The 23,625-nt window shown below is 43.7% G+C and overlaps 1 protein-coding gene across 2 annotated transcripts in view; it reads left to right on the top strand.

Moving 5' to 3' along the window:
* Positions 1-23,625, top strand: part of MMS22L (MMS22 like, DNA repair protein) — a 122,208-nt gene that overhangs the window by 11,288 nt on the left and 87,295 nt on the right. For both annotated transcript variants that reach the window (XM_033935773.1, XM_033935774.1), the window contains exons 4-5: positions 4,519-4,571; positions 13,656-13,743. In XM_033935773.1, coding sequence (XP_033791664.1) covers positions 4,519-4,571; positions 13,656-13,743 — 141 coding nt within the window. The remainder of the gene's footprint in view (positions 1-4,518; positions 4,572-13,655; positions 13,744-23,625) is intronic.

The raw sequence follows: 23,625 nt of genomic DNA, 5'->3' as shown, positions 1-23,625 counted from the left end.
TAGAGTTCTTTTTTGGAGTGGCCTTGCAAATCTCCAGCCAAATCTTTGGCAGTTCTGCTCATCTGCAGCCTCTATTGAGCCTGAGAGCAGTTCAGCCTGTCCCTCCTCAAGAGCACAGAACTGGAAGGTACTCCATTTATTTTGTAGTTCCAAATAAAAGGAGAAGTACTAATTCTGTCTGGTATTAAACCTCAAAGGGGTCAACAAAGCACTAAAGGTATACCATTTCCATATGGAGACTAGGTTAGTCATAGCTTTGGTCTGGCCAGGAGAATTTTGAACTTCCATAGACCTCTAAGAAGCTTATTTTCATATTCCAATCTGGCTACCTCACAGGACATTTCTCCAGTTTTCAATTCTTGGGGAATACTTTTCAATTCAAGGTCATGCCCTTCAGGCTATCGATAACTGCCTTTTGGAAGGAAGGGATTCAAGTTTATCCTTATTTAGACGATTGGCTAACCAAGCTCCCTCCAAAATTGTGAGTTCCTTTAGAGTAGTTTCTCTTCTATTTTCCGTAGGCTGGATAGTGAATTTCAATAAAAGTTTCCTTACTCCAACTTAATCGCTGGATTATTTGGGGGTTTGGTTTGATACCTTGGAGGCAAAGGTGTTTTTTCCCATGGCTTGTCAACTAAAGATACGAGAACAGGTCAAGTAACTCCTATCTCTTCAGAGTTCAAGAGCTTGGGATTATGTTTGAGTTCAATGGCAGCCACTCTGGAGATTGTACCTTGGGCTTGATTTCACATGCAGCCCTTTCAAACATTTCTTCTCAGACATTGGTCTCCAGTATCCAAGGATTATGAAGTTTGGATTCCTTAGTCTTCTCAGGCCAGGAGGAGCATAATCTGGTGGCTATACCCTCAGAATCTCCAGTCTGCCCCTTTCCACACAGGATTGGTGTGTGATTACCTTAGATGCAAGTCTTTCAGGTTGCGGTGTACATTGTCTTCAGAATATGGCTCAGAGTCTATGGCCTCCTGTGGAGACCTCTTGATCAGCCAACAGATTGGATATAAGAGCCATCGGGAAAGCTCTTCTAGAATTTGCTCTGAATTTCTCTTGCCAAGAAAGCTCAACTGATTTTCCAGTGGGTAGAATTAAACATTTCCCATTTTTCAGCAACTCATATTGCAGGAATTATTAACACGGAAGCTGGTTACCTCAGCAGAGTGTCTCTGGATCCAGGGGAATGACAACTATTTTCCCAAGCCTTCAATCTCATAGTTTTCCATTTGGAAACTCCCATTCTGGATCTCATGGCATGCAGGACCAATGCTCAGGTCAGCAACTTTTTCAGCTGAAGGAAAGAGATGGGTTACTTGGGAATCAATGCCTTAGTCTAAATGTTACCGACTTCAGGCCTCTTTTTATGTCTTTTCTCCTTGGCCAATGATAGGCAGGATATTAAAGCTCAAAGCTCATCATCCAGAACATGTGATCCTAGTGGCACCAGACTGGCCGAGATGTCCTTAGTATGCAATAGTGCTGCCCAATTTGCCAATTCAAATCGATTCACTAATTCACTTTGGTAAATCGACTCGAATCAATTCGTTGTCCGAGAAAATCTGACTCGCTGATTCAGCGACCAACCCCCCCACCCTCCTAGTAAGACCTGACATACCTCCGAGGCCTCATAAAGCAGCGATGGAGGTCAGCAGGGCAGGCCACAAGCAGCTCATTCAGAATGATGCCCTGCTGACCTCCATCGCTGCTTTATGAGGCCTCGGAGGTATGTCAGGTCTTACTGGGAGGGTGGGGGGTTGGTCGCTGAATCAGCGAGTCTGATTTTCTCGGACAACGAATTGATTCGAGTCGATTTACCCACGTCACTGATGACAGGTGCCACCACACTAATGATGGGTGCCACCGCCTCCTTCCCTCGTTACGCCACTGGGTGGGGGAGAGGGTTCCTGGAGAGGTAGGGGAGGGGGCCCATAAATATATGTTTGCCTCAATATAGTGTTAATCTGGCCCTGCATGTAACCCGTCTCTTCTTTTCTCCAAAGTGTACATCTTCAGGTCAGGTGTGTAGGAGTAGCCTAGTGATTAGAGCTGCTGCGTGTTCAATCCCAGCCTGCTCCTTGTGACTTTGGCAAGTCACTTAACCCTCTATTGCCCCAGGTACCACAGTTAGATTGTAAGCCTGCTGGGACAGATAGGGAAAATACTTAAGAGTACCTGATTACTGTTCAAATTCACTTTGGGTGAATTTCTCTACATGAAAAAGGTGATTAATAAATCCAAATAAATAAATAAAATTGAATCTCTCTTTATACATCTTGTGGCGCAAATTCCATGCCACTTTCGTTCTTTTCTCTGAACCACTTTGTCTTTTTATGTCCTTAGCAAGATACGGCCTCCAAAACTGATCACGATACTCCAAGTGGGGCCTCGCCAACAACTTGTACAGAGGCATCAAGACCTCCTTTCTTCTGCAGGTTATACCATTCTCTACTCAACATTCTTCTGGCTGTGGCCACCATCTTATCGCATTGTTTTGTCACTTTGAAATCCTCAGACACCCATCACCCAAAGATCCCTTTCCTGAGCTGTGCTTATCAAGCTCTCTCCTCCTATTTTGTACATCTCCTTTGGATTTCTGCATCCCAAGTGCATCACTCTGCACTTCTTCACATTAGATTTTAATTGCTAGAACTTTGAACATTCTTCTAATTTTTGGAGATCCCTTCTCATGGTTTCTACTCCCTCTGGGGTAGCCACTTTATTGACTATCTTCATGCCATTTACAGAAAGGCACATTTTTTTTCTCCTAATCCTTCATCAATGTCTCTCATAAATATATTGAACATAATCAACCCCAGTTCCAACTCCTGAAGTGTTTCACTACTCACTTTCCTGTTCTCTGAGTGAATTCCATTTATTCCCACCCTCTTTCACCTGTTGGTCAACTAGTTTCCAGTTCATTTCAGTACTTTGGGTCCTAAGTTCAACCCTCTCAGCTTATTCAAGAGTCTTATGTGAGGGATTTCGGCAAAGCCTTTGATACAGTTAAGTAGATTACATCTAGTGCACATCCTTTATCCATTCTTTGGTCACCCAATCAAAGAAATCAGTCGGATTTCATTTGGCAGGATTTTCCAAATGGTAAAGCATGTTGCCTTAGATCCTGCAACCCTTTGGATTGTAGAAAGTTAACTGTCTTTTCCTTCAGCAGCAATGCCATTATTTTTCTGATGTGAGGCTTATTGGCCCTGCTTTTATGAAGAGCATCTGTTTGTGTCCAGTCCCACAGAACCTCTCCGATCTATTAAATCCAATAAATCCTTAAGTTGTTCTTTCAGGATGTCTCTAAGTTCTCTCGATATCCTGTGATGTATCACATCAGCCCCGTAGCTTTTTTTCCACTTTCTGATTTTCAAATTTATAAATGTTTTCTTCCATGAATTGTGCAATATCCACTCCATTCCCATATATACCCTCAGCAGCCAACCGCTGTTCTTTTACATGTCCTTATTTATGGCCCGCAGAACTGCCAAGAGGCTCCAAGACCACTATTGCACAGTAGATCAAGACAAATTTTGGGTCCACCTACATTTGTAAAATTGGGTACCTCCAGGGTTGAGGGCCCACTTTATCCGGGCTCAGGTATCCTCCACAGGACTTATGGGGTGCTTTGCTGTTTTCGTTACAGTTAAAAAAACCCAGTTTTTTGCATATGCAGTGTAGTGAATGCCATGCTGTAATGGTGTGCTTGCTTGATGTCTATGGTAGCTTCAGTGGTTGATGGGGCATGGGATGTGCATTACAAAGGGACCTTCTGCTGCTTTGGCAGATGTATATTGGAACTTTCCACTGAGAATCAGCAGGTTATACTAGTGAGTTTATTGGAAAAATCAGTTTTTTGTACTTCCATCTGCTGGTTAGAAGGGATAAAACCCACTTTCAGAACAGTATGACCTGACTAAAGGAAAGGAAATTATCAGGTAAGACAAAAATTTCACTTTAAGATCAAGCTTCTCACTTTTGTGCCCTAAAGAGGACTATTTGTATGCTTCTGAAATATATATTAATAAAGTATGATACTATCCTATTTGGGTGGAGGGCACATAATAAATTTAAGATATTCCTGTCATCAGCATTGTGCTCCTATACTGGGCTTGTACTGTCACTGTTAAGTAGCATGTTCTGGGTGGTGGGGAGGGAGAAAAACATTTTGGAATTTAGAAAGTTATTTGTTAAATTGTGCAATTATGTTGTGCTAAGATTTCTTGCCTTCTTTTTCAATTAAGGAGGGAATGTACCAAAGTTCTGCTCTTGTGCAAAGATTACAGTTTTGTAAATACTGGATGGTTTAGGCTGAGAGGTTATCGAGCAGTTTTTGTATTGGACTAAAATTGTGGTCAATTCTTTTAATATTGTCACACAAATTTAAGGTCCTATTCATATTTCATAAGAGATGCAGTGCTTTATATTTCTTAGTTTGCCTTTCTGTAAGAATCCTCTATTAATAATCTTCTATGAATAAATAGCCACTTCTCTTTTTCTTATTAGACAACAAATATATAAATTGGAGAAGCTGGCCCAGGCAAATTCGTGTGATTTCAGTAAGTTTATAAATAGTGTAAAATATGTTTTAAAAGCAATATTTTGATTTGGCCCATGATTACAACCTGAAAAATTGTTTTTGAGGGTATACAGTGGTATACTTTGCTCTGTTCTCTGCTCAGTGACATGATTAATGTATGCAGTTGTCTGGATGAAAGTTATTTGAGCATTGTCTGCTTCAGAATAATGTCCATATGCTTTATTTTTTGTATCACTTTTTATGATGTATTTGGGTAACATGACTAGCTGTTGTTATTTTCTTTTTCTTTGTTAACTTTGTTACTACAAAAACTTTAAAGTAGATTTCAAAAAAGGTATAATCATAAAAGTCCTCGCAGTAGTCGTTTTACCTAATACACAGAATTCTGAATGAAAATACCCAATTGTGGGATTTAAAGGTCCGTCCCATATACCTGAATGAAAAGGTGGACTTTCTGCAACTTCCAAAATTTTTTGAATAGTTCTGCTCAGATTATTGATCCAAGGAAAGTAGATTTTCCATTGAGATGCAGGACCATGTTGAGCACAGGAAGTAGGTGACACCAGGCTTGGACTACTCTCCCAGAGGTTAGAACTAAAGTTCTGAGCATGTGCAGCCACTTTGTGCGTAGTGTGGTCTCCCAAGTTCCTCAGTTTTGTTTTGTTTTTAATTTCACCCTTTATCCTAAGACAAGCAGACAACATATTCTCACATATGGGGTGACGTCATCCACGGAGCCCTGCATGGACAGTTTGACAACTGAATTGTCACTTTAAGTTTCAAAGACTTTGTGCATGCTCGAGTGCCTTCCCACTAGCAGAGATGCAAGGTATGCCAGTTCTTCGTTTTCCGCAGAGCAAAAAAGTTCATTTTTAACTGGACTCCAGTTTTTGTTGCCTTCCCGCTTCACATTTTTCTTAATGTTTTTCTTACTTTAAAACTTTACAGTTTAGGAAGTTTCCTTTCCTTTTTTTTTCCCGAACTTTCGGGTTTTATTTTTGACAAGTTTTTTCTGAACAAATTATTCCATCAAAGTTTTCTTCCGTCCATGTGACAGGTTGTTAATCGGTGGTCGTGGTCTTTTCTGTTGCCGACTGTTCACACAAGGTCGGTGGTGTTGGAGGCTGGAAACACCATTTTGATTTTTTGGGGGGGGGGTTCTTCTTCTTTCACGCTTATTTATCTTACCTCAGGAGTGGTTCTTCGGCACACACATGGACGGTGCCAAGTCCTTGCATCCATCAACACCGAAAGCATCGACATTGGCTTTGACGTCGGCATCGTGGAACTTTCCAGCATTGGGGAAGTCAGCTAAGAGATTATCCACTTCCCAACAAGTGTCACAGGTTGTCTCTCCTTCACGGTTTGCATTCTCATCGAGGTCACCTATACCGAGACAACTTGCGGCACTGATGGTACCTGCTGTGGAGCCTTCAGTACTGGTGCATACTTCAAGGTGTTGATTGTCTTACCAGCATCGAGTCTTCATGCAGACCATATATCTATTCAAGTATATAAATAACCGATCCCCTCCCTATATCCTTTTAAACTTAATATATTATATGTGAACTAACTTCAGAAGTGCTCAGAACCCACAGGAAGGGAAGCCGCAAACGGGGCACACCCCAAAATGCAAACCCCCTTGGTCTATCACTGCACTTCCTCCTACACTGAAAGTCTGCTTTAATAATCTTATTATATGATTTTTTGTGTGATTTTCTTCTTTATATAAAGTGCTTAGTGCTTGAAATTCATGCTTAAAATTTCAATCATTTCATATGAATGCTAAAAAAGTCCATAACCTGGTAAAGTCAATGAAGCTGACTGTGATGGTGCTATCAGGTTCTGACGCATTTTGCCCTCGTGGGCTGCCTCAGAGAACCCACAACTTCTTGTGACAACCAAAAGGACTACTACTTCTCCTATAACAAACAAAGAAATAGAATGTTTTAAAATATGATACTACTTGCTGTTAGTTGTTCACAAACTTCCATGACACTGCTGGAGAGGACCTTCCGTTCTTCAGTGCTGCATTTCCTGTTCGGCTACATCACTCTCTCCTTAGCCAATTAAATCCCTAAACCTAATGTAGAAACGCCTACCACTCAACCTCTCGATTGAGACCGAGGCGGGGGTTAGCTGTTTGCCAATAATAAATCCACAAGATCTTATGCTACTCATAATTGAATCTACTAAAGTGGAATTGTTCATCTGTTATAAAAGATTCCTGGACAGAACTCTTGCTTTCCAGGCAGGTAAATTGAACGATTGGCTGGGTAACATTATTATGCACTCCTCATCCTATTTTAGTTTTAAAAAATCAGTAAAAACGAAATTGTTTAATTGATTTGTAACCTAAGAATTTTATAGTTTTTACTTCTTTTATTCCGTATGTATGTATTTGATGATTTTACATTGTGACTATTTCTCTGATTGTCCAGCACTTCTTATTGTAAACCGCCTCGAACTATTATGGCTTTGGCGGTATATAAGAATAAATTATTATTATTATAAATCTGATTATCAAAATAAGATTACGAAATTACAGCAGGTTGAGACTCCAGAGACATTTCAGGATAAATTAACAAAATTTAAAAAGCAAATGGAAGATTTTAGGAATGAGGTGCAAACCACAAAAATAGACAAGTTCAGGAGGGATGAGAATGATTACAGAAAAGGATTTGTGTATCCCTGGATGGGTCGGAATAGCAGATTAAGACAGAGGAAAAAAACAGCTTATGCTCAAACTTCCAGTGATCTGGAGATGACTTCTGAAGTGCCAGTGATTCTGGTGGATCCACAGTGTCCATCCGTTAACCCACCATTGTTAGAGTTCAAACCAGAAATTTTCCAGCACAAGCCTCAACAAGAGAAAGAGGGGGTGGGCGAGGGAGGTGTCCCCACCAGTCAGTATCAAAGAAAGTCTATCAAATATTTTTAATTTATCCAAAAGATCTCGGTCCACATTGGAAACCTCGGTTCTTACAAGAGGTTTATCTTATGTGCCATATTCCAATTATGACACATTACAAACGAGTCAGAACCTGTCAGCTTCATTGACTTCACCAGGTTATGGACTTTTTTAGCATTCATATGAAATGATTGAAATCTTAAGCATGAATTTCAAGCACTAAGCACTTTATATAAAGAATAAAATCACAATAAAATAATATAATAAGATTATTAAAGCAGACTTTCAGTGTAGGAGGAATTGCAATGATAGACCAAGGGGGTTTGCATTTTGGGGTGTGTCCCCGTTTGCGGCTTCTCTACCTGCGGGTTCTGAGCACTTCTGAAGTTAGTTCAGAAATAATGTATTAAGTTTAAAAGGATATAGGGAGGAGATCGGTTATTTATATACTTGAATTGTTCATCATTTGGATCCACCAAACATTAGCTTTATATTCCCCGAGTTTGATTTTGGACCATATATCTATGCCATTGCATTCCAGCTACATAGGTTGACTTTTCTCTTCGGTATGTTTCGTTGTTGAAGTCAACCTGCTGCACCGCCTGTTCAGTTATTAGTGCCGGTGCATATTTCAAGGTGCCGTAGGTCACCACAGCATCCAGTTATCTGATGCTGACCACTCAACGACACCACTGTTTTTTCAGTTTTCTGTGTGCATCGCTTCTGCACTGATACCAATATACATAACTAGTCTTTAAGCCTGTTACATTAACGGGTGCTAGAGTAGATGTCTGTCTGTCTGGGTTTTTTTTTTCTTTGTCTCTCCTTGCACGCTGCCTGTCTGTCTGTGTCTCTCCCTATGTCCTTAGTGCCCCCAGTGCCTCCTTCCCGTGTCATTAGTGCCCCCAGTGCCTCTGTCCTGCTTAGTGTCCTCAGTGCATCCTATGTCATTAGTGCCCTCAGTGCCCCTTTCTATGTCCTTAGTGACCCCAGTGCCTCCTTCCTATGTCCCCATCATTATCTTACAGACTTTGTCCCATCCCACCTCCGATGGCAGCCTGCCTGCCTGCCTCCCATCCCCCTGAGCAGCATGTATCCATTTAACCCCCCCCCCCCCCGCGCCGACCCTACCCGGCACACCCGAAACCGCCGTTGACTCTCCCACCGCTAGACAGTCGACAAACCTCCCAGCTCCAGCAGTGTCCGAGGCACAGTAAACACGCTGCTTCGTGGTCTTCTACTGGCCTAATTTCCTCCGCCGCATCTCTGATGATGTCATCAAGGACGCGGCAGAGGAAATTAGGCCAGTAGAAAGATGCGAAACAGCGTGTTTACTGTGCCTCAGACGCTGCTGGAGCCGGGAGGTTTGTGTTCGTCTCGCAGTGGGTCGGCTGGGAGGGTCAACGGGGGTTTCTGGGGTGCCGGTTAAAGGGGCGGGGGGGGAGTCGTGGCGTGTTACCTGTCGCCGGTTCTTAGACACGCACATGCGTACTCTTACCTGCCACAGCCCGACGGATCAGGGAACACGGGGTAAGAGTGCGCATGCGCGCTTAGCATTTTATTATATAGGATATACAGTTTACAGGTTAATTTGCCATAGTTACAGAAATGGTATCTCTTTTTATACTCTGATATGTTTATATTTGAGTATATACGGTATATAGCACATCTTATCAATATATCTTATCTATATTGCCCAGTTTGGGATTTTTCTGTTTGCACAGTGCATGCGGCCTCCCCTATTGAAGCCTCTTTTTTAAATCTGTAAGTTACATGTATAAGTTATACGCATAAGTGTTAATCCTGTTGTTCTCACACTCCCATTATGTTTACACATACCTATAAAATACACACTATGAAATGTGTGTGAATTTACCAAATTAGTGCTTAGATGGAATTTTGGCATATATGCATAAATATGTGTTTCTAGTTATGTACATGCATAATTGATATTTATCTGTGATTATGTACTTCATAGAATTGCCCTGCACAGATCTGATATAAATATTAATAAGGGGAATAATGCAGATAGGGGTTGGTTCATAGGTGTTCAGGCCCCTAGACAGCCCCCCTAAGATTTTAATAAAAGTGATCATTGTCAGCTCAATGCCATGCCTCCCAAAACAATCCTATAAAAGTGCTTAATTAAATATCATACATTTAAATTTTTTTTTTTTTTTTTTTAACTTTTATCTCTAACAAGGGCATTTTCCAGAAGCTATTTACTTGGGTGCATAGGCTGTTTAGAAATTCCTAGTTTCCCTGTGCCTAAAAGACGGGATGATGTTTCTTATGTTTTTGTGTGGCTGTCAGGACTATTGCATTGGTTTGACTTCAGCTGCTCTTTGCTACCAACTTAGGCAGCTGCCTAATCTTGCCTAATGGTATGGCTAGCCCTGAGCACAGACAAACTTGTGGAAATCCTCTTTGAAGAAATTTAAGGGTTGGATATTTGTCTTCCCAGCAAACTGCTGATGGCTGGGGAGGTGGGGGGGGCAGAGGAAAAGAAGTTGACCAAAACAAAGCTATATCTCCATTTCTTACCTCCTGTAACCATAATTGACTGTATCAAATGCCATCTATGTTGAACAAAACCAAGAGTCTATTTTGGCCTTTATCAGCTTGCATTTGCAAGTTATTCATCAATGCTAATAGTCATCTCTGCCCCATTGTTCACCTGAAAATCCAACTCAGAATGATAAAGTAGTTTTATAGGTATATTTTTTTCATTTTTGGGGGGAGGAGAGATAAAGTACAGTATAAACTGGAATATAAATCAAGATTTTGGGGCACCTGGTATAGGAAAGCCTAGTAGAGCTGCACACAGGTGCCTTAAATAGCCTGGGGGGTGAACCATAGAGAGGAGGACCCAGGGCCCATAAGCCACTCTAACCACTACATTTATAATGGAACATGTGTGCCCACCAAAACCTGCCAAAAACCCCTAAATCCTACTCTACTGCCATATAGATGTCACCTGCAGCCATAAGGGCTATTGAGGTTGTAGACAGGTGGGTATATTGGGTTTTCGGGGGCTCACCATAACCTATAAGGGAGTTCTGGTGAGATGTTGATCTGGCACCCTTTTTGTGAAGTTCACAGCAGTGTGCTGTAAGGTGCCCAAGTGCTTTGTTGCCATGTTTGGATGTCCAGTCCATTAGAAGATTTGCCCCTCCCATGTCCAAATGGTCTTGTTCTGGGTGTTTGGGACTTAGACAAAATTTTGGTTGAAAATATGGTATAAAGGTAGTCATCCTGGCGGTCTGGATGAACAATAGCCTGGATGTCCAGAAAGACGATTTTTGGGGGGGGGGAAAAAAAAAAAATTCAAAATGTATTTTAAAATGGGCATTTCCCCACTGCCGACTTTGGGTGTCTTGCGCCATAAACCCAAATCGGACTTAGACGTATGTTTTGATTATGTCCCTCTATGTGTTTATTCTAGCCTACCCCTTGTTTAGTGAATGTGCTTGAACTTTGCTAGTTGCTGTCAGACTAGTACTAGTACTGTTCTAAAAAGAGTCTGATTTAAAACAAAATTTCACCGTAGCAGCATTTCTCATCTCTGCCCAGATAGAGATTGTCGTACCCCCCTTTCCATCTTTCCCGGCAAGACATCCTTCTCCATGGCACATCTTTCCAGTCCCTCTGCAGGGTTGGATGCCAGCAGTTCTCTTTCACAGTTTCATTCTCCTCTTCCTCCTCCTTCTTCTTTTTTTTTTTTTAATGTCCGGGAAATCCATTCTTATATAGGATTTGTCTCCATAACCATTAAAGGTAAGTCTTGTCATTGGTTGTTGACAGGCTAACATGGAAGTAACGGAGCTTGGCAATTCATGATTGGTCCAGCTTGAGGATTACGTCTTGGGAATTGGTCCTATGAGGTCAGCTTAATGTAATGTAATGTAATGTAATGTAATTTATTTCTTATATACCGCTACATCCGTTAGGTTCTAAGCGGTTTACAGAAAATATACATTAAGATTAGAAATAAGAAAGGTACTTGAAAAATTCCCTTACTGTCCCGAAGGCTCACAATCTAACTAAAGTACCTGGAGGGTAATAGAGAAGTGAAAAGTAGAGTTAGAGGAAAAATAAAAATAAAATAAACATTTTAACAAGACAGCATTGATCTAAATACTTTGGAAGGTAGAAGAGAGGAGAGAAAGGAATAGAAGCAGAAGGGGGAGCCGTTGAACAGTAGAATTCTGGAGAAATTTAAATGATAGAAATAGAACAAAACAAAGACAAAAGGCAAAACAATAGATAAGATTAAAGATAAATCATAAGCTGGAAAGAAAAATAAAATAAAACTTTGTCTTCAATCCACGGTTTCAGCGTCAGTGATGAAGTGGAGCAAGTAAGTTTAGGAGGAGCGATTGACGTTTCCAGAAAGGGAATACACGACCCATTCTCTGATAGGCCAATTAAAAGGGAGCCTCAGCAGATCTGCCCTCTGACCACCTTCATGGGTGTGCAGGATTGTCCCAGATCAGCATGACCTAAATGGCCTTCTACCATGGTTCTTCTGTCCTATGATCTTATCTAGACTAAACAATTCAGCTCCACATTGCAGTGTTTTTTTTTTTCAGTATTACCAGCATGGATCAATAATTCTGACAGCTTAATTCTCTTTAAAAAAAAAAAAAAATACAATTCAGGCCTGGTCTGGACAGTTATGTAATAAAGCCCAAGTTTAACCTAACTTCCCTATAAGCTCAAAACTAACCTTAACAGGGAGGGAGGGAGGGCATTCCAGGCCTCAAGCACTCTCTCCGTGAAAAAGAACCTCCTAATATTACTCCTATGGCTTCCACCCCGCAACCTCAATTTATGCTCTCTAGTTTTACCATTTGCCCTTCTCTGAAAAAGATTTAGTTCTATATTAATACTTTGCAAGTATTTAAATGTCTACTTCTGGATATGGCCCCCAGGCATCCAGAGAGTGAATTACAGGTACTTCAAGTGTTATCCCGTGCAGGAACCTAACCCTGTTTTGAGGCGCAGCATATACTCCTGGAACCTAATCTCTATTTTCTCATAGACTCAAAGTTTCGTTATGTGTGATTTTGCGGTTCACAAACATTTTTGAGAACCATACTACCGCAAATAACAAGAATGGACTGTAACTTGATTTGGCTGAGTATGCATTCCAGCTTCATAGAAGTACCTTGTCTATCTGAAGATGCAGGAAAAGAGGGAGAATCAAAAGCAAAAGGTCCAATTTGCAGATGCCTGCCTGTTATGCAGCTTATAAAGGTGTGCTGTTGTGTATAAGAGGAAGCAAAAGCTACCTTTATTTTACTTTGTTCCTTTTTTAAATTTTTATGAAAGCACTCTGGGCCCACAATTCTGTTTCACAGACTTTTGGAGGGAGAATTTGGACAGACCAGCAATACCACAGCTGCTAAGTCACCATACACATACTCGCACAAAGGGATCGGAAAGAATTCCAAGAGTTTCTGACTTGTTCATTCATGCTTTCTGCTTAATTACTTTATACAACTACTATTTTATATGTTTATTTGTATATGCGATTGGTACAAAGAAACTCAATTTGTGTTAAAGGTATGTGACAAGAGGTCACAGCCTGAAACTGGGTGGCAGCAGGTTCAGGACGAATGCCAGGAAGTTCTGTTTCTCACAACGAGTGGTGGGCGCTTGGAATTCTCTTCCTGAGGATGTTGTGGCGGAGACTACTCTTCGGGGTTTCAAGCACAAGTTGGATATACATCTTCTTGCAAATCATATTGAGGGATACGGTAATTTCAGGTTTTCATAATAGAGAACCTAAATGGGCCGCCACGTGAGCGGATAGCCGGACTTGATGGACCTCGGTCTGATCCGGTGAAGGCATTTCTTATGTTCTTATATTCCATGAAAAAAACTTGCCGAAAAATGTAACGGTGGAAGATAGAACTTCCCTCCCCATTAGCTAGAATATATTGAAAACCTTTCCAGAATGTGAAATGAAGAACAGTCTGCTTGTGTGTGGCTAGATTTTTGTATGTTTCCTTCACTTAAGTGAAATGCTGGCATAGCACCACATCGATAGGACAGGCTCTTATTAGAATTCAAATGAGCTGAATAGTTTGGTAACCAGCAAATACCTTTATTCTTTAAAAGGATGCTGCAGTTTATGTTCATTGTAGTCACTGCTGTTCAGTATGTACAATTTTTGTTGTTTTTCAGGCCAAGCAGCAATCGTCCACCATGAAGCAGAGGATATCAGACAGCAGTGTATTGAATTTCTACATTATGTGAAAGTTTTCATCTTCAGGTGACCAGCATACTAATTTTACTAGCAAATGTACAGAACTTTCTGTGTGCTAACCTGTTTATGTCTGACCTAAATTTTGCAATTGAGTTAGTACTTTGTTTCTACAACTAAAACTATGAATTGCTGGTCTCCATGGATGCATCAGAGCAAACACTCCCAGAAAAGGCAACAAGAGGCTGCCATGCCAAGGATATCATCTACCTGAGTGTTGGGAAATAGAAATAACCCAAAACACATTAGAACACTCGAACACTGAGGCAAAGCATGATTTATATTTCATTTTATATTTGGAGACATAACAAAAATATAGTAGCATTAAAAAATAAAATCATTCTGAAATTTATTGTTTTTGGACCTGGCAGCTTTCTTTTGTACCTTATGGGCCGCAAGATCAATCAGATCTGGTGCCGTAAACCTTCATTCACAACTATCTAGTCATTGCAGTGACTGTCTTGGACTGAGGAGGCTGTGCAGCAGGGCCTCCTTCTGAAGCCCTGTAGTTATTGTAGGTAATGTCCTTGAACAGTAATCTCTCAAAGAGGATATGAACACTACCTATATCACAGGTGTCAAACTCAAGGCCTGTGATCCGAATCCGGCCTGCCTGACTGTTTTATGCGGCCCGTGGTCCAATGCCCCCGGTGTTATCTTGTGGCCGCTCCCTCCTCACAGCCGCAGTGTGCACGAAGCCGCGTGCAGTGGCTCCTTGCACATCCCGCGCCTCATCCAGAAGCATTCCCTCTGATGTTGCGACATCAGAGAGAAAGCTTCCGGTTCAGGCACAGGATGTGCATACTGCGGCTGTGTGGAGGAAGGAGCCAGCCACAAGATAACGCTGGTGGCATTGGACCGCGGGCTGCATAAAACAGCCAGGTGGGAGCTGGCCAGAAGGTAAGACACCCGCCAAAGGGAGGCACAGCATAGAGGGAGGGAGACAACAAAGGTAGGGGGGATGATTTTATTTTCAATTTAGTGTTTGAATTGTGTCAATTTTGAGAAGTTTAATCTGCTGTCTATATTTTGCACTGCTCAGGAAGAAATACATTTGTTTCTTTTTCCCTGGGGGTTGTACTGCATGTAGAGTCTTGAATCTTAGGGTTTTGTTTGTATATATTAGTACTTTTAGTTTGTGGTCCCGTGTTTGCATAGGGGTTATCTGTGTTCTGGTAGGAATGAATGTTGAGAAGTATACAGTGTGCTTTGTGTAGTTTAATTTTGTGGTTAACCATTATGTGTTAATAAGATTATTGTGTGATGACTTAAAAGACTTTCTACATGGCAGTGCATAGCACCACCACTGAGTCACCAGGCTGGTCTGTGTTAAACCAATGGGTTGTGCTCATCAACGAGCAGATGGAGATGGGGGCCAATCACTTATGAACTCAGCCCTATAAAGGGTACCCTGTTGTACATACTCGCCAGCTTCTTTTTTTTCCTCTGCCTCTTGCAGATAATGGTGGGTTAAACATAGAAACATAGATTATCCTAGGACAAGCAGGCAGCATATTCTTGACTGATGGGTGACGGCACCGACGGAGCCCCGGTACGGACACTTTTAGAGTGATTGCACTCTAAGAACTTGGAAAGTTCTGGAGACCGCACCGCGCATGCGCGAGTGCCTTCCCGCCCGACCCCGGCGCGCGGTCCCTCAGTTTCTTAGTTTCCGCGGAGCTAAGAAGTCGCATTTTCAACGGCTGTTGAAAAATTTTTTTCCTTCGCCTTCCCGCTCGCGTAAACTTGTTGGGTTTTTTCTGCCCTTCCTTTTTTCTTTCATTTAAAAAAAAAAAAAAAAAAATATCTTGACTTTTTCGAGTTTTTCTTGTTTTGCCCCGGCAGGGCCTGCTGCCATCATCGAGGCCTCGGCCTTCGATTTGGCAGAAGCCGTTTTTCCGTTCATGCCCCCTCAGCCCGGGTTCAAAAAGTGCCAGCGGTGTGCAAGGCCTATTTCCCTTTCAGACCCACACAACTGGTGCCTACAGTGTCTGGGTCCGGAACATCAGGCCTCCACCTGCACCCGCTGTGCCACTTTAAAAAAGCGGACTCTGAAAAACCGTGAAATACAACAGAGACTGTTTTTCGGCACCGACATGTCCGACCCCGCGTCCTCGACACCGGTCCCGGTACCTGTTTCGTCGGCACCTACCTCATCGACGCCGCGCGATACCGCATCGGCGTCGCAGCATACAAGTAAGCCGGCTAAGAAGCCTTCCCCGCTGGAGCGTCCTCCGGTCTCCATTGCAGAGAGTCCAGTCCTGCCGACCGTGAGGCACCAGCGGAAGCGCTCCGCCCCTATCGAGGTGAGTCCCTCGACATCGGGCTCCTCATCTCCGGGGCATAGAGCGGCACCGCAGGTACCGCAGAAGAAAAAGGCGGTACCGGTGCCCTCCCTCGATGATCGCATTGCGGCCATCTTACAAGCACAGCTTAAGGACCAGCTCCAAAAGCTCCTGCCAGCTCTCCTGACACCGAGCCTTCCGGTGTCGGTCCCCACTGAGCCCCCGGTACCGATTGTGGAACAGCCTATATTGTCGGCATCCACCCTTTCGGTACCGGTACACTCGGCCTCATCGGTGTCGATGCCTGTCCTCGCGCCGGAGCCCAGGTCTCATCACCAATCGGTGCAGACTTCGGCGCCGGTGCAGCCGATAACATCACCCGGTACCGCATCGATGAGGTCGGGTAAATCGGTACGCAAGACCCGACACCAGGAACCATCCACCCCTGAAAGTCGGCACCTTGGTTCCCATATTCGGGACCCTGATCTGTGGGGAGATTCTGAGGAACCTTTCCTCTCAGAAGGGGAGTGTTCATCAGAGGAAGACGAGCCTGTTCTTCAGGACACTTCATCAAAACCTGATTCCACATCTTTCTCCTCTTTTTTAAGAGATATGTGTGAATCTCTTTCTATTCCTTTGGAGGCTGAGTCTAAAAAGTCTAAAGCTTTTCTAGACGCCCTTGATTTTGACCAGCCTCCAAAGGAATTCTTGAAACTCCCTTTGCATGACATCCTGAGGGAAACCTTTTACAAGAATTTGGAGACTCCTCTTACTGTTCCGGGAGCCCCCCGCAAATTGGATTCCCTGTATAAAGTGATCCCTATTCCTGGGTTTGACAAACCACAGCTCCCGCATGAGTCACTCCTTGTTGAATCCACCCTCAAGAAGTCCTCAGGAGCTAGTGTCTATGCCTCTGTTCCTCCTGGCAGAGAGGGTAAAGCCATGGACAAATTTGGTAAGCGACTTTACCAGAATGCGATGCTTGCTAATCGTTCTGGAAACTATGCTTTTCATTTTTCTTTTTATTTGAAGCATCTCCTTACCACCATGGCTTCCTTTGAGCAGTACCTTCCTGTGGGGAAACGTGAGGCTTTCCATCAATGCTCTGCATCTCTTTTCCAGCTCAGGAAATTCATGGTAAGGTCCATATACGACACCTTTGAGCTTACCTCAAGAGCAACAGCCATGTCTGTAGCCATGCGCCGTTTGGCCTGGCTCCGAGTCTCCGAGCTTGATGTTAATCATCAAGACCGGTTGGCTAATGCCCCATGTGTAGGGGATGAGCTGTTTGGAGAATCCATGGACTCAACGACCCAGAAGCTCTCGGCTCATGAAACCCGCTGGGATACCCTTCTTAAGACCAAGAAGAAACCTCCACCCACACGGCCATTCAGACAACAATCGGCCTATCAAAGGCGTTTTGTGGCTCGCCCCTTGCAGTCTTCCACTCAACAGCCTAGGAGGCAGCGCCAACAACAGAGGCAAGCGCCTAGACCTCAGCAGCAACAACCAGTCAAGCAGCCTCCTCAGCAAAAGTCGACTCAGCCCTTTTGACTTAATTCTCCAGGGCATAGCCAGCGTTCAAACATCTCCCCTCCTCCCTCAACCGATAGGAGGACGACTCTCTTTCTTTCTCAGCCGGTGGGAAGTTATCACTTCGGACCTGTGGGTCCTCAACATCATCCGCCACGGCTACTCTCTCAACTTTCACACCCTTCCGGGCCAAAGTCTACCAAAAGAGTCTGCTTTGCACACTCCTCACTCTGCCCTCCTTCTTCAGGAGGTTCAATCCCTCCTACTTCTAAACGCCATAGAGGAAGTTCCTCTAGATCAGAGGGGGCAGGGATTCTACTCCCGTTATTTTCTAGTCCCCAAAAAAACAGGAGACCTCAGACCAATTCTGGATCTACGAGACCTCAACAAATGCTTGGTCAAAGAAAAATTCAAGATGCTATCTCTAGCTACGCTTTATCCTCTCCTCGATCACAACGATTGGCTATGCTCTCTCGATCTCAAAGAGGCCTACACTCACGTTCCAATCAACCTGGCCTCCAGACAGTACCTTCGCTTCATGGTCAATCACTGTCATTACCAATACAGAGTGCTCCCCTTCGGTCTTGCCTCCTCTCCAAGGGTGTTCACAAAATGTCTGGTTGTCGTAGCAGCTTTTCTACGCTCGCACCACCTTCAGGTTTTTCCCTACCTGGACGACTGGTTAATCAAGGCCATTTCATCTCAAACTGTCCTTCTGGCCACCAACCAGACCATCCTTTTCTGCAACTCCTAGGGTTCGAAATCAATATACCCAAGTCTCACCTTCTTCCTACACAGAGACTTCAATTCATTGGAGCGGTGCTGGACACTGTCCAGATGAGAGCCTTCTTACCGGACAACCGTCTTCACAACCTCCAATCGCTCTGTCAGCAGGTGCTGCCTCAGCAATCCATTTCTGCAAAGCAGATGATGATTCTATTAGGTCACATGGCCTCCACAGTTCATGTCACACCCCTGGCACGTCTTCACCTGCGCACTCCTCAATGGACCCTGGCAAACCAGTGGTCCCAGGCGACAGACTCTTGTTCACGACACATATCTGTGACATCATCTCTTCGTCGGTCGCTACAATGGTGGTTGATATCCTCAAATCTCTCCAGGGGCCTTCTGTTCCATCTGCCTCCTCATCAACTGGTCATCACCACCGATGCTTCCCCTTATGCATGGGGAGCCCATTTGAACGAGTTCCAAACTCAAGGCCTTTGGACTCCTCAGGAAAAGAAGCACCACATCAATTTCCTGGAACTCAGGGCAATGTTCTATGCCCTCAAGGCCTTCCAACACCTTCTATTTCCTCAAGTCCTTCTACTCTGCACAGACAATCAGGTTGCCATGTACTACATCAAGTTTCAAGTTTTATTAGGATTTTATATACCGCCTATCAAGGTTATCTAAGCGGTTTTACAATCAGGTACTCAAGCATTTTCCCTCTCTGTCCCGGTGGGCTCACAATCTAGCTAACGTACCTGGGGCTATGGAGGATTAAGTGACTTGCCCAGGGTCACAAGGAGCAGCGCGGGGTTTGAACCCACAACCCCAGGGTGCTGAGGCTGTAGATCCAACCACTGCGCCACACACTCCTCCATCAACAAACAGGGTGGAACAGGATCTCGCCTCTTATGTCAGGAAGCTCAGAGAATCTGGTCTTGGGCCACCACTCGCCACCTATTCCTGAAGGCGATTTATATTCAGGGAGAACAGAATTACTTAGCGGACAAGCTCAGCAGAGTTCTCCAACCTCACGAATGGACTCTCGATCCATCAATCCTACAGTCCATCTTCACCCAATGGGGCACTCCTCAAGTGGACCTTTTTGCAGCTCCTCACAATCATCAGTTGCCCCAATTCTGCTCCAGACTTTACTCTCCTCACCGTCTGGCAGCGGATGCTTTTCTTCTGGATTGGTCCAATCTGTTCCTCTATGCTTTCCCTCCTCTCCCGCTCATGCTTCGGACCTTGTTCAAACTAAAGAGGGAACGAGCCACCATGATCTTGATTGCTCCACGGTGGCCCAGGCAACATTGGTTCTCCCTTCTACTTCAACTCAGTTCCAGGGATCCATTTCTGCTTCCACTGTTTCCATCTCTGCTTACACAGGATCAGGAAACCCTCCTACATCCCAACCTCCAGTCCCTACACCTGACAGCTTGGTATCTCTTGGGCTGACTTCAACTGATCTTCTCCTATCTCAGCCTGTTCGCTCCATTCTGGACGCATCCAGGAAACCAGCCACTCTGCAATGTTACCATCAAAAGTGGACGAGGTTTTCTTCTTGGTGTCTCCTTCATCATCATGACCCCAAATCTCTTGCAGTAGAAACACTTTTGGATTATCTACTTTCTCTGTCTAACTCTGGCCTCAAGTCTACCTCCATCAGGGTCCACCTCAGTGCCATTACGGCCTTTCATGAGCCGGTCCAGGGGAAACTTCTCTCAGCTCATCCCCTGGTCTCCAGATTCATGCGAGGTCTTTTCAATGTGAAACCACCTCTCAAAGCTCCTCCGGTAATCTGGGATCTCAATGTGGTTCTCGCCGCTTTGATGAAGCCTCCTTTTGAACCTTTAGCTACTACCACTTTCAAATTTCTCACTTGGAAGGTACTTTTCCTTATTGCTCTCACCTCTGCCAGGAGGGTCAGTGAGCTCCATGCATTAGTTTCTGACCCACCTTTCACAATCTTTCATCATGACAAGGTGGTTCTACGTACACATCCAAAGTTTCTTCCTAAGGTTGTCTCTGAGTTCCATCTCAACCAATCTATTGTACTGCCTGTTTTTTTTTCCCAAACCTCACTCCCATCCCGGAGAACAGGCTCTTCATACTTTGGACTGTAAGCGGGCTTTAGCTTACTATTTAGAGCGTACTAAGCCCCACAGATCATCGCCCCAACTTTTCCTGTCCTTTGATCCGAATAAATTGGGACGCCCTGTTTCTAAGCGTACGCTATCTAATTGGCTTGCGGCATGCATTTCATTCTGCTATACTCAATCCGGGCTGACACTGGAAGGTTCTGTCACGGCCCATAAAGTTAGAGCTATGGCAGCATCTGTGGCTTTCCTCCGCTCCACGCCTATTGAGGAAATCTGCAAAGCTGCTACGTGGTCCTCAGTCCATACTTTTACATCTCATTATTGTCTGGATGCTTTCTCCAGACGGGATGGACATTTCGGCCAATCTATTTTGCAAAATTTGTTTTCCTAATGGCCAACCTTCCCTCCATCCCTCTTTTTGTTAGCTTGGAGGTCACCCATCAGTCAAGAATATGCTGCCTGCTTGTCCTGGGATAAAGCACAGTTACTTACCGTAACAGGTGTTATCCAGGGACAGCAGGCAGATATTCTTGCGTCCCACCCACCTCCCCGGGTTGGCTTCTTAGCTGGCTTATTTTAACTGAGGGACCGCGCGCCGGGGTCGGGCGGGAAGGCACTCGCGCATGCGCGGTGCGGTCTCCAGAACTTTCCAAGTTCTTAGAGTGCAATCACTCTAAAAGTGTCCGTACCGGGGCTCCGTCGGTGCCGTCACCCATCAGTCAAGAATATCTGCCTGCTGTCTCTGGATAACACCTGTTACGGTAAGTAACTGTGCTATATGACGGCAGAAAAGGGCCTATGGCCCAACAAGTCTGCCCACTCGAGAACCCTCCCACCATCATACATTTGTTTTGAAGTGGCTAGTTCTTTGGCCAGTTGGAGCCCGGGTGACCAGCCGAACACAGAGAAAGGACAGGACTCCAGCGATTAGTACAAAAAAGAGAGAGAAGCCACAAGAGGAATTCTCAGAGGAGTTCAAGTCTCTTCCCATCTCCCTTGAGCTAGGCAGTAATTTTTTTTGCTGGCTGTATCTTCCTCCTTTTCAAATTCCTTACAAATTCCTTTTTAAATAGAGTCAAACCAAATACTTTCTCAGAAGAAGTAAAGCAATTTTACCAGGAGCAGTAGGCATGCTGCTTTAGTGGAGGAGGAGTTATTTTTGGTACAACAATTTAGTGTTGCTTCAGTGGGAGCCAGCAGCAAACAGGCTGATTTGCATCCGATCCAGTGCAAAAAGGGCTTGTCCATGCTGTATTGGTTTGTTTACAGCTGGATGCAGATAGCTGTTTTCAGAGCATGGCAAGACATTGAGGCCCCAGTGGAGCATGTCAAGTGTTCCTTCTGTGGAACCTCAGATTATTATGGCTCTTGCCATGCAGGAATAGGGGAGTATATCAACTAAAGGGGAAACCTCCTAGACAGAGAGCATAAGATATATTGTTGCTGCCTGAGCTCCTTTTTAACTCTTGCTACTAGCATTTATCTTCCTGAGCCTAGTTTTGCTCTTAGCAAACAAAGAGAGCTTTTAATGGACCCAGTGCCTCAGGGAACAGCCTCAGGTATTTCTAGAGGGTACTTGGGGCCCTTGGGTGTTTTCCTTTCAGCGTCTTACTTTTACATCAAGCTTACTTGTGAAAAAGGTCTCGGGTGCCACAACCTGTTGCAGATGATCAGGCTGCCCCTTAGGGTGGGGAAGATCCAAGAAACCAAGAATGGAAGTTCTAGAGGATTGAGAGTCCCATTCATCATGATCAGAGGTCCTGTTGGAGTGTACTGCTTGTAATGTGTTTAGGTGGGGCGTCTGAAGTGATGATCATATTATGGTTTGTCCCATTGTAGGGAAACAACAGTGGTAATTGTTGCTAAAACCCTTAAGCATCTCTGAATCTCTGGTTCCTGAAGTAGCTTCAGAGGGAGATCCAATTCTGGAGGAGGAAAGAAAGCCCTTTAAAGCTTTTCTGGTGCACCAGGCAGCTCAAACTTTATTACTGAGGAAATACATTGCTCCTGAGGCAGATCTCAAGATTGATAGAACTACAACTAAGTTCTGTCCTTTGTGACGGAAGAAATATAAAAAAAAAATAAACCCAAAGTGGATGCTTTGGTAACTGCTGTTATTAAGAAGATCATTGCAAATTAAAGATGCTTTTAAAGCAAACATGTGAAGTTTCAGTACTTGGACTTCAGGCAGCTGTGTGTAGTGCCCATGTCTCCAGATCTTTTCTCCAGTGGGTTCAGCAATCTCATGAGGAAACATCAGTGGAGGGTTGGAGTCGCCTAGGAAAATCTGGTATAGCTTGCATAGCAGGTGTCTTTTATGATCTTATTAGGGTTTCAGGCATGTCTCGGTTTCATCTAGGAGTTGGTCATTAGATACAACCTGCAAGACCCAGTTTAAGAGGTTTCCTGTTAGAGGGAAGCTCCTATGTAGTGAAAAATCTTGGAGTCTTAACCCCAGAGATTGGCAGAGGACAAGTCCAATTATTCCACATGTATTGCTGCTAGCAGGTTAAAGCTCCAGGTGGTTAAGCATTACTATCTAGGACGGACAAGGTCCTAGCAGAATTCTGTATCTGCCTTGGACTACTTTGTTTTGAGCTGCTGTTTGTTTGTTTGTTTTTTATGTTCAATAATGAGCTTTATTTGCAAACATCAGGTGTAGCGATGGGGGCAGCGTTTGCACCATCCATCGCTAACCTTTATATGAGTAATTTTGAAAAAGAATGGGTGCAGCATTCCCCCTTTGCAGATAAAATTTTATGCTGGTATCGCTTTATTGACGATATTTTCATGCTGTGGGGTGGAACCCTTTCTGAATTAAATGAATTTCATTTTTGGTTGGGTACTTGTGATACATATATCCAATTTACCTTAAAATCTTCAACCAATAATATTCAATTTTTAGACGTTGATATCTTTTTGGATTTGCACAATAACTTTTCTATGAAAGTATATCTCAAACCAACAGACCGTAATACTTTTTTGCAATTTGATAGCAGTCATTCAAGAAAGCTAAAAGAAAGCCTCCCTTTCTCTCAAATGGTCAGAATTAGAAGGAACTGTTCTTCACTCAGTGACTTTAATATACAATCAAAAGATTTATCATCAAAACTCACAATGAGAGGATATCCTAAAAACACATTACATCAAGCCCGGAAGCGTGCCAAGTATTTGAACCGTGATCATTTGCTGCAACAACTTAAAGGTATCCCTACTCAAGAGGAAGATCAACATACATTCAT

This window comes from Geotrypetes seraphini, chromosome 3 (assembly GCF_902459505.1).
Source record: "Geotrypetes seraphini chromosome 3, aGeoSer1.1, whole genome shotgun sequence".
In the NCBI taxonomy this organism is placed as follows: domain Eukaryota; kingdom Metazoa; phylum Chordata; class Amphibia; order Gymnophiona; family Dermophiidae; genus Geotrypetes; species Geotrypetes seraphini.
Note: the sequence above shows the minus strand (reverse complement) of the source record. Positions and strands in the feature narration are given on the sequence as shown.